Source organism: Notolabrus celidotus, chromosome 7 (genome assembly GCF_009762535.1).
Source record: "Notolabrus celidotus isolate fNotCel1 chromosome 7, fNotCel1.pri, whole genome shotgun sequence".
Lineage (NCBI taxonomy): Eukaryota > Metazoa > Chordata > Actinopteri > Labriformes > Labridae > Notolabrus > Notolabrus celidotus.
Genome location: NC_048278.1, coordinates 6,836,045 through 6,847,550, shown reverse-complemented (window position 1 = coordinate 6,847,550; position 11,506 = coordinate 6,836,045). Strand labels below are relative to the sequence as shown.

Here is an 11,506-nt window from a genome sequence, read left to right as displayed (position 1 = left end):
AAACAAATTAAAGTTTCATTTTTACGGAAAGGGAATGTACCAAATACCAGAAGTGATCCGGAAGTGATCGAGTGAGGGGTCATTTAGTTTGTTTTGATTGAGAGAAACCAAACGGAGCGACATGGTTTACATCAGCCCTATTCAATTAGCGGCCCGCTGGCAACATGCGGCCCAAAAGCAACCCTTGAGTGGCCTGAAAGCAACTGTAATGTAAAGAAGTAGTATTTCAGCATAGTTTTAGTTTAAGTGCTGCTCTTTTATTGTGATTATGCCCTTTTGGATGTGGCATTACGTTAATAAACATCCAGTGTGTTTGTAATCTTATCTATTTGTTTTTCTTTTAACTTTGATCACTGTCCGGCCCAGTTCATGTCCTTAGTCTGAAAATCCGGCCCAACCAAATATTTAATTGAATTGCCCTGGTTTACATATTAGGACATCCTCGGGTCTCAGAGTGAGGTGTCAGACCTCAGCTGAAAAAGCATCATGTCTCCGGAAAAGCTCCGTCATATCTCCTCAAAACCTTCATCATGTGTCAGAATCCAGATGAAACGGCCTCAGACCACATAGCCTCAGGCTTAACGGAGTCAGACTAAAAGGAGTCAGACTCAATGTTAAAAGTGTTCTGTCGTTTGTAAAATTGTCTCCAACTTTGTAAAAGTGTTTCATCTTTTGTAAATTTGTTTTCTTAAATGTAAATTTGTTTTGGCCTTGGTAGAAGTGTTTTGCTGATGTAATTTTGTTTTATAAAATGTAAAACATTTTCCCAAAATGTAAATTTTGTCTCCAACTTTGTAAAAGTTTTTCATCTTTTGTAAATGTGTTTTGTCCTTCAGGGCCACCGTAGAATTCATATCCTCATGATCTGATTTAATGAATTTTCACTTCATTGGTATCAATTGGACCCCTTTCAATGTTTAGCGTCTCTAAATGAATGACTAACATCATTTTTTGGGTTCATATTTCATGATTTTTCCTAATTTAATGGGGACAACTGGGAAAATATAAAATTAAAATGTTGATGTTCCAATTTCCTGAAAAAAAAAAGTACACATTGGTGTTCCTTGGGGTCAATTTGACCCCAGGCTGTTTTAACCGTATATAACATAAAAAATGTTAACATTATACACACATTTGTTTTGGTTGTTTTGGATGATATTGAGGTCATTTATAACCAAAAACACTTCTGCGTATGACTGCAGGAGCTCGGATCGAACCGCCAACCTTTATATTGAGATATAATATTTCCAGTCACCATGTCTCCAAAGACATTCAATGATGTGTCCTGTGTCATACATTTGATAACACAGAAACAAGGCGAAGACGAGAGCATGACAAACTTGCAGCAGTTTGATGTTCTGTTTTACAAATAAAGTCCTTCTAAACTTTAAATTGTGTTTATGCTTGAAATCTATGTTATTTAAAGGGCTGTTTTTATTGTAAATAAAGAAACATAAAGTACCTAACATATAAACCTGGGTAACAATCAGTTTCTGGAGGTTTAAATTGCTGGGGTCAAATTGACCCCACGGACAAAAGATGTTAGTAAAGTTGAGGGTAACAGGAGGGTTAACTCAACACCTGCACTTTATTTTTTAGCTCCAACTAGCTGTCTACTATCTTGTTTTGTTTGATGTCCTTTTAATTTATTTATTCTATGACTGATGGTGGGGCACAATATCTCGCCTCCATGTATGCCAATGCGTGTACTAGGAAGTGACAATAACACTGATTCTGATATAAATTCAAAATTCATTCAAGATAAAAGGGAAAACAAGAAAAGAACTTTCACGATATGACATCAGCTTTTAAAATAATTAAAGTAATCTGCATCTAATAATGAAGACACAAGAAGAAAAATAATTCATGCTTTAGCTTTTTTAATATAATAATTTAATATGCATTGCCTTCAATCATTCCCTTTTAAAAAATAGCTTGTCCACTCCATCTAACTTGCTTACACACATATTTTCACCGTAACCCAAAGTGGTACCTGACCCTGCAGGTTCTTTTTAATATCTATCTGCTATAGTTGAGATGGCTCTCCTTTGTTTCAAAGTGACATTTGACTGACACTTTACAGCAACTTCTCTTTAAGAATATGAATCTAATCAATGATGATCTGCTGAAGAAACTGTTCCTGGTGTCGAAGGCTCTACATACCAAAACCACGTGGGGACAGATAAGATACCACTGTGGTTGAGTACAAAAATGTGTTTTGACATTTGAGTAAACCCAGCCCTTCAATTTGGAGTATTAATATTGCATGGAGTCAAATGTGATCTTTTAAGCAGTAAAACATCCTTACATTTCATTTTGTTAAGCATAAAAGCAGTTCCCCACATTCATAACTGTCATGACTTTTCCATAAAAGCAAACAAGGCATTGTGATTGGCGAAGTGACTGGATTATAATCACCAGTCCCTTTCATGAGGCTCCCTGTAAGGTATGCCTAAAAGACTAAAAACATCCTTCTCTGTCTGTGTAGTAAGAGGACTTCCGGCGTACATTTTTAAGGTACCTTGACGCACTACGTCCTTGTTCAGCGAGTGTTCTGATAAGCTCATGTTTTTTGTCTTTGCCATGGCTCTCATTGAACGGTTGAAGTGTGCTGAGCCGGTGAAATACATGATAGCACAGGCAAACTCATTGTAGGGCACTATTATGATGTCCAGTCTGCGGTGGCGTTGGCCAGGTCCTGGAAGCCGGCAAACACCCATGTATTTCTTCTGCTCCCCATTCTCTTCATGGCTAACTAGGTCGTCCGTCAAAAAACCTTTGAAATAAGATGATTTTATTTAGTTTATTTAATGGAACGTAGGCCGCTGGTTATTAAAAAAAATTGTTTACATATTTAGCTTACCGCTGTCATGGAGGCACTGCAGAACTTTACTGAAAATGCCCTTGTGGGACTTGCCATCAGGGTGAGTTATAAGCACGTCAACGTCTCCACATGTGGCCTTCCTTCGACGATAGGAGCCACATGCCATCGCCACCAGGTGTGGGTCTATTGCATGGACAGCATCTCTCACCTGCACATATCCCATCCAAATAAGACACACAACAGAGGCTATCATCAGTCAAGGAGCAGTAGAGCTTTTATAATATTTTTGGTTACCCAATAACACAAATAAAGTCTTGACCTAATGTGTTCCCTTGTATAAACAAACCCGTCTAACTTTCAACCAAGTAACCCTTTCCCTGTTTTCAGCCAAAACCTTTGAGGTAAGCTCTCTAAAGCATCACATATTACTTTGACAAGCCTTAGGGAGTACACATGCTCAAGTCATCTATCTGATGTGCACTTTGTATCTGGCAGCTTTGCAGGAAAAAGAAAATCTGAGAAATACAATATGAAAACAGCAAGCGTTGTACTCAGCACTCTGGAGGGAACAGGTATCTGGCCAACTTAAGACGCTGCAAGATTCAAGAGTTAGTTTTCTCCTTTGGGATCCTCCACTTTGTGAGAACACAGACTGGTTTCTCCATTATCTTACAGTCAAGGAAAGCTGAAACAAACTTTTTCCTACTTTACGTTCTCTGCCGTAGAATCTCGGAGGGTTTGAGTGGAACATTTCTCAAAGACATCTTACCGCTTAATACTCGGCTAAACATAGCTTTGAAGTTCCGAAAGATGCCAACCCCCTCGTCACTTACTTTAACTCTGCCCGTCCCATTAAAGTTACTAACCATGGACCTTTCTGGAGTCCCTGAGCTCCATTGTCTCGTAGATTCCTCTGAGCTGCCGTAGACGTCCTCCTGCTGCAGACGTGCTGGACTCCAGCGGCAACAGCTTCTACGACTCGTCTCATCACTATCACTTCTCTCTCTTACTCCCCTCTATCTGTCTTTCCAGACCCAACTCGGTCGAGGCATGATGGCTGTCTAACATGAGTCTGGTTCTGCTCGAGGTTTCTGCCTGTTAAAAGGAAGTTTTTCCTCACCACTGTAACTAGCTAAATACTGCGATGTGCAATGCTCATGATGGATTAAGGTGGGGTCAGACTGAGTCTTACCCTGTCTTGGTGTTGGGTCTCTGTTCATAATTTGACATAGAGTGGTCTAGACCTCCTATGTTTGTAAAAGCGTCTTGAGATAACGTTTGTTGTGATTTGGCGCTATACAAATAAAGATTGATTGATTGATTGATTGAACATTGAAAATATTGACGTTACCAATTTCTCTATGGCGCCAGCTTCTTCTCTGGGCATTCGGTCCAGCAAATCATCGTAGTGCTTGAGTCCTATTTTCTGAGTGTTGCTCAGATGGGCTTTAGTGCGAATGTCTTCCAATGTGCGAAATCCCTAAAAAAAGAGAACATTTTAAAGAGAATATTCAGGAACAAAGAATGATCTTTATAAGATATGCCTCCCGTGTACTTCTTACCTTTTTATAAACTTAATCAGGATTACATATACAGTTGTGCTCATAGGTTTTCATGCCCTGACAGAATTTGTGATTTTTTTGGTCATTTTTCAGAGAATATGAATGATAAGAGAAAAACTTTTTTTTCACTCATGGTTAGTGGTTGGGTGAAGCAAATTTTTTAATCAAACAACTGTGTTTACTCTTTTTATATCATAATGACAACAGAAACTACCTAAGAAACCATAAATTCTGCCAGGGTATGTAAACTTATGAGCACAACTGTATATCCCATTAATTTACTTCTCTTCCTAACTTTTCCACTTGTTTTTTTTAACCTGTTTTTATTAGGCACTGATTTACTTAATCTTTTGAGCCACAGTTAGCTATTTTAATGCATATAATAAACTAACATTGTAAATAAGATCGATTTCAGTTGTTTTTAAATGTTTTTAACAAGATTTGTACTGCATTGTATATCAAAAATACAACAGTCAAGCTATGTCTGATGGACAGGTTCTGTGTTTGAGAGACTTTTTCTTAATAATCACAAATCTTTGGCCTTTAGACACTACATTTTACTTCCTAAAACAAAAGTTTGCATCTGTATTTTCAGTCAGGATATAACCCAGAGTTGTAATCTAGACTCTATATCTATTATCTGAGCCCTGAAAATAGTTATCATGGCGTTGTTTGGGTCATCAGTATTCTTGTCTCAAAAGGGAAAGTGAAAGCTTGGAGTAGGTCAACTTCAAGCGTTTACAATCAGTGCAAGCATGCCTGTTAATTTTTGACAGAGATGACAGTCTGCCCTACCTGTTGGTACCACAGCTGGGCAGTTTTAGCTCCTGCGCCCCAGATGTTAGTAAAAAGCTCCAACACTGGCACGGCCTCCCCGATGTGATCTATCTTCCTCAGGTGACCGCTCTCCATGATCTCATCAATCTTGTCTGCCATGCGTGTTCCAATTCCAGGGATCTGACATGCCTCCTGGAAAGAAAAAAACATCAGAGAATTAAATAATTGATGCAAATGCTGCATTGCACCTACTTATCCTCCAACATAAGTTCTTTCCATTGTATGTACACGGCTGATATTTCCAGCATCACATGAGAAAAACATCTCTGTTAAATCACCTGATATGACGTGATCGGCTTGTGGTAACTCTTCAGTGCGTTGACAGCCTTGGAGTAGCTGAGCGCCCTCCACTTGTCCCCCTGGTGTGTATAGGCCTTGGCCAGCACTTCTAGTTTGTCTGTGATGTGCTTGTTGAAGTTATTCGTTTTTGACTCAGAGGAATGGGCACAGACCCATTTTCCTGAGACCACTTTCTGAGCAGTACAGTCTGGACCAGGGTCCAGGCTTGGGCCAGGGGTCTCTTCCTTGGGGTGATGGCCAGAAATAAGAGCTTCTAGGTCATCCTGAGAGACCCCATCTTCCTCTCCCTTCACTTCTTCTGCTGTGTCAATTAGTGTCTGAGAGGAAAATGGAGAGATAAAATAGAATAATATCATCTATGCGTTGATATCTTACTTTTTATCTAGATTGTAAAACTGTTTTTTTACACACAAACTATAAACCTACCTCATCTATGATCTCTTCTGGCTTAGTTTGCTCAGACACTGCCTCTAAAACACGTTCTGCAGCAGGTTCGACCTTCGGTACCTCCTCAATTGTTTCATGTTGTGTTTCAGGTTCCCTAAATGGACAAAACATGAACAGATTTTTAAAGACTGACAACTCATTTCATTTTAAATTATGTATCTGCATGCCATTTTTAAATTAATTCAAACTTCATGTGATAAACAATAGGTAGAAATTAAATTACAAATCAAAGGAAGAAACTCCCTCACATGTTCCTGTGCAGTGTGTGTGGCAGACTGAAATCATCATGAGACAGAGATAGAGGTAAAAAAAACAAAAAACCCAGCCTTTAGATCTTGTAATAAATCATGATTGGTTCATTTACCTCGGGGGTAAAAGAAGGCTATAGCTGGAAACATCCAGAAGTTGTTTCTCACTGATGCACATGCTCAACCAAGTGCATTTCACCAACTGGACTCCAGAGGGCATGCTATCCACTTTGAGCAGGCGCAGAGCCCTGTCCCTGTCCATGTCGTCATTCACCACAACATGAGTGACCCGTGGACACAGTGAACTCTCGGTCTGTCCTCCATTCTGCTGAATTTGTCTCTGGAAAATCTGGCATCTGGCATTTCCTACTCCAGCAGGCAGAATGTACACTGTGACGCCATTAAAGGTGTCTCCTGAAACAACATAGAGAAACATTACAATGCAGAAGAATAATCCCTCCTAATTTAAATAAATAAAAAGACCCAACACTATTTACTATGTACGTTAAGTTACAGAAGTACAGAGAGCCACATATAAAATGTAAATGTTTGAAGTGTTTGCTGTATGTTTTTGTTGATTGTTATCATTCTGGTTTTTGTTTTGTATTTAACTCTGTAAAGCACTTTGAATTGCTTTTTGTGTGAATGGTGCTTTAAAAATAAACATGCCTTTCCTTGCAAATATGTACAACTGGTGTTGTCACTGGTTTGTTTTTCTCTTAATCTGATAATATTACACACTTCATGTTTTTCAAGCTTTAACACAAATGTCTCTCATAAACTGGACCCAACCTGTGACTTCACATTCATCTGGTTTCTTCTTTACTGGAGGAGCATCCTTCCCTTGAAACACTTTGGCTCTTTTAACTTTGGGAAAGGCTTTCATAATCCCATGTCGTGGCTCCATCTTCTCTCTTGAAGGGGCATGCCAGTGACCTGTGGCATAAAGCAGAATTATTGAGTTATCTACAACTATGGAAAACAAAAAAACAAACACAGTTTTTCAGTTTCACTTGTCATAACAGAGTTTGGTGTTTAGAGTAATCATTTTGGAGGAATATATCAGTTTCTTAATATTTTTCTTTTTCCTGCTGCTTATTGTGTATTCTTCCAGCTGTGCAGTAAGCAACAGTTGAACAGCAGAGATAATACACAGACAAAAAAGCTCCGTAAGTCACACTTTTAAAATGTAAATCAAGTTTAAAGATGCCAGATGTATCATCTAGTCCAAATTAAGGAACCCCTGTCAATTTGATATAATTATCATATCTAAGTTTATTATTACTAGTGCATTATGTGTAAGTAGACACATACTATTGAAACTGAAACTGAAACTTGATGACATTTAAGACAATCAAATTTTCAACCAACATGTTCAACATGCTGTATATATCAACATGACCCTTGATGTTGAAAGTAAAGTATGAAGCTCTCCAGTCACAATTACAGCGTATTAACACTTTGCAGGGACATCATTAGTGCGTGTTCTACACTGATTCTACAGTTTTGTACCTTTGAATAAAGTTAGTGCGTATTTTGACACAATAATAGCATAACACAGGGGCTGTCTTGGCTTGTCTTGAACATACAACATATAACAATCTACCTTACATCTCCTTGGTACAATACAGTTGTTCCTGCCTCTATAGACACGTGCAAATCAATAAGTGAGAGCAATAAAGTGGTAGCTAACTCCTTTTAGCTTAGGCTAATGTTTGTAACTGTCGCTATCAAAGCTGTTTCGGATCATATTTTCTTCTGATTAGAACATTACATTTTATTTACACAAACATCCAAATATAATCGCACAATTCAAGTTGGAGACTAATTAAATTGTATTAAAATGTTTCGTACCCCTGTAGTGGAACCTTACGTGGAGAACAATCACAACAAACACGACAACATTCAAATGTTTCACTTCCGGGTCAGCTGGTTGGTTCGGTTTCACTTCCGGGTCAGCTGGTTGGTGTCTGATGACATTTTAGCGAAATGCTTACCTAAAAAAATCTGATGTTTGTAAGTATGATCATTTTCGTACGTTCTGACATTTAAATTGCTTTAATCATTTTTTTTATTTAAGTTTAATCCAGTGTAGATTTTATTTTTCCCTCAGTTGCTGTGGTTACCGTTTGAATCCGGAAGTGGCCTTGTACAACAATATTTCCTGGAGAAACATGGCCGTGCAAAGCTGGATTGATGTCCTAAAATCATCAAAGAAAACAGCCTTGATACACGATGGTAAGTAACTTCAAATATTTCTATTCTAATTGAAAACGAAGATGTCTTTTCTAGCTTTTCAGCCAGCTGTTAATTTAACCCAATGTTACAAGGCAACAAGCAAACAACACAACTGTGACCGTGTAGCATAAAACACGCGTTGTTTTAAAAGGAGTGCACAATAAATACATTTGAACATATTCACTAAATGTTGTGTGTTACAGAATAAAAGTGTAATGTATAATGTTTCTAACCTGGAAATGATTATATGTTACACTGGGTTCAGGAAGTTGGCATTTTGTTCAACATGGAGGACATAGTTGGTTGAATCTGTTTTATTTAGACTTGTCTAGTTTGTATACTGAATTTGTTCAAATGTCACCTGCAGGAAAAAGAAAGATCCACTACCTCTTCAAAGGCGGTAAAGAAATGTCAGAAGAGTATGACTTGAAAACAGACGAGCTTCTTGGTAAGTAACAAGACTTGAAAGTTTACACAGCATCAAGAAGCTGAATTTCAAAATCATACATTTATTAATCTTATTTATCTTTTTGTGCTTTTCAGTGAGAAAGTTGCGAATGGACAGCACACTTGGGGCTCAGGGCCAATGGCTGGTAGAGGTCGGAGAGCCAAATGCAGTACCTGTCGCTTCTGTAGATTCAGAAGTGATCAAAGAGAACTGCTCCAACGTAGGTTTCCTTTTGTTAAATAAGATTTTAGAATGATGGTTTTTCTCTTATATTATATTATATCTATTTGATTGCTTTTAGAGTAAACACTTGTAAATGTCACGTCTGTAAAAAGCATTTGTATGTTTCTGTGTCCACAGCCCGTGTTCATGCGTAAAGACACAAAGACCAGTTTTCAGTGGAGAATCCGCAACCTGCCCTACCCCAAAGATGTCTTCAGTGTCACTGCAGAGCCATCTGAGAGATGCATTATCATAAGAACCTCAAACAAAAAGTAAAAGTCCTCAAACACACTAGTTTCTGTCATCACTGCTCCTGACTTGTGAATGTAATTCTTTTGTGCTACCTATAGGTGGCACTGTTTACAACAAATTACTCTACAGTGAAGTTATAAACCCATGACATCCTCTCCTTGTTTTCTCAGGTATTTTAAGAAGTTCGATATTACTGATTTGGATCGCTGTCAGCTTCCATTAGACGGCTCCGCCCTCAGCTTCACTCATGCCAATAACACTTTGATTGTCAGCGTAAGTCCAAATGAAGTAATATGTACCTACATTTCTTATTTTCACCTCTGATGTTTCATAACATAGGATTTAAAATAAATAAATTATGCATTAAAGGCTGATTCTAAGGGGGTCTTTTATACCTACAATGTTATATTGCAAAGAGCCCAACAACTATCATGTCAACAATCTTAATATATGAAAATACACAAACTAAATCTCCCTAAAACTTTCACTCTTACTTGCATGAGGGTATGTTTGAACAATGCTTCTCTACATAAAAGAAGAATCCAATGCAAAGTGTAAGAATCAGATGTATTTTTCTTATAGTTTGAACTCAAAGATTTCCTCTGTGCACCTGTCCCACATGCTGTTTTTTCACATGATAACAATGTTTATGGACAGACCAGTTTTTCTTCAAAGTATTTTTTGCACACTTTTTCAACATGACCACAGAGAGGGATTTGCAGGAGGACAGTGGGGAGAATGTTGAAGTGATTATTTTTCTGCTCTGTTGTCCAGTACAAGAAACCCAAGGAGATCTTAACCCTCGAACAGGACCTACTAAAGGAGCTGAAAAACCTGAAGGGGACCAGTGACGGGGATGTGGACTGCAAAACTCAGTGAATCTGAACTGTTGGAGTGGGTGAATAACTCTGTTATTTGCATTTAACGGCGTACTCCACTTTGTCATTTTGCAGTCACATTTGGGCTCTCACTTATAAGTGGATCGCTGCATCAAGAAGCTCTTTTCACTGCTCCTTGTCCATGTTTAAATGCTCGTATTGTGTTTACTAATTGAGATGCATTTATAAGGGCAGTTTGTGTTGAATAAATTCCTGCCTTTTGTATATGATATGAAAACATTCAGTTTTAATATCCCCCACTCTATGCAATCTCACAGACATTTCTCACTTTGTAGCTGAGCAACAAATGTTTCCTCAAATTATTTTTCTCACAGAAAAGTTCAATTAAGAAAATTAAAATCTGCATCACAGAAATGTCTAATTTTGCTTCTTGTTACCAAACTATGAACCTTTATGATGAGGGTCACATAACCTACCAGCCCCCCTTTCATGGATGTCCTTGTAAAACACTCAAAACACACAATGCCTCATCCCTGTTCGTTCCGGGGTCACTGTTACCGGGACATCCCATTTGTGTTAACTGAATACCCTCATGTTCCCTGCATGTAGTGGGCCACCCTGAAAGCCATTACTGAGACTCTGGTCAGTGAGTAAGCGATAGTGTTACTGTTTCCCCTCACAGCAGAGTGTCACCCTGACCCTGTGGTCTTCAAGTACACACACATTGAACAAATAGGTGCAATGACTTTTGTTGCTAATTCATTTTATGTTACTATCTCACAAATATACAGATGGTACTTCATGCGTTTGAGTTTCTTTAAATTACTTTTGAGTCTGTGTGGGACATGCACAGAAAGAATTGTGTCGTTTCATGCTTCAAAAATAATTGACTACTTTTCCACAAAATTCAATTAACAGCACAGAAAACACTGTCCAGTCAGAAATACTTAGACAGTGGATAAAAAAAGAATGGTGCTTTTTTAAAAGAGACAATGGCATTTAAATATAGATGGCTTCGACCTTGTGATTCCTTGCATTTTTTTACCACTTGTCCAAACCCGGAGAGCAAGTGCAAAAAGCACAGACAAAACCACAGGTCTCTCTCACTATTGTGCTTTGTCTCCTTCCAGATGGGAAGAATAGGAAAACATTTGAAACCTACCCTGTCTTGTTGTGTTGCCAATCCTGATTCTTTTACTTTTGACGAAAATAAACTCACATTGTTTGGTGCTTGATTTAACAAGAGTTTGTGTTTTAAATAAGCTCAAATATATAAGGCTCCCTAAATA

General features: G+C 38.2%; 2 protein-coding genes across 5 annotated transcripts; one reads left to right on the top strand and one right to left on the bottom strand.

Moving 5' to 3' along the window:
- Positions 1-1,863: 1,863 nt before the first annotated feature.
- On the bottom strand, positions 1,864-8,197 carry poll (polymerase (DNA directed), lambda). 3 transcript variants are annotated; one of them, XM_034688457.1, is made up of 9 exons: positions 8,073-8,197; positions 7,011-7,154; positions 6,335-6,632; positions 5,950-6,064; positions 5,502-5,840; positions 5,182-5,355; positions 4,176-4,304; positions 2,864-3,032; positions 1,864-2,776 (listed from the first exon to the last, which is right to left on the bottom strand). In XM_034688457.1, the coding sequence occupies exons 2-9, from the start codon at positions 7,123-7,125 to the stop codon at positions 2,415-2,417; spliced, it is 1,701 nt and encodes a 566-aa protein (XP_034544348.1). In that variant the 5' UTR covers positions 7,126-7,154; positions 8,073-8,197; the 3' UTR covers positions 1,864-2,414. The 3 variants fall into 3 exon arrangements, with proteins under 3 accessions (XP_034544348.1, XP_034544349.1, XP_034544351.1); XM_034688458.1 differs by having other exon boundaries at positions 7,011-7,190; positions 8,073-8,165; XM_034688460.1 differs by lacking the exon at positions 8,073-8,197 and adding an exon at positions 7,825-7,921.
- On the top strand, positions 8,145-11,452 carry dpcd (deleted in primary ciliary dyskinesia homolog (mouse)). Of its 2 annotated transcripts, none has more exons than XM_034688475.1 (7): positions 8,145-8,234; positions 8,314-8,456; positions 8,824-8,904; positions 9,000-9,124; positions 9,265-9,398; positions 9,549-9,651; positions 10,153-11,452. In XM_034688475.1, the coding sequence occupies exons 2-7, from the start codon at positions 8,393-8,395 to the stop codon at positions 10,255-10,257; spliced, it is 612 nt and encodes a 203-aa protein (XP_034544366.1). In that variant the 5' UTR covers positions 8,145-8,234; positions 8,314-8,392; the 3' UTR covers positions 10,258-11,452. The 2 variants fall into 2 exon arrangements, with proteins under 2 accessions (XP_034544366.1, XP_034544367.1); XM_034688476.1 differs by having other exon boundaries at positions 8,146-8,234; positions 8,332-8,456.
- Positions 11,453-11,506: the final 54 nt, after the last annotated feature.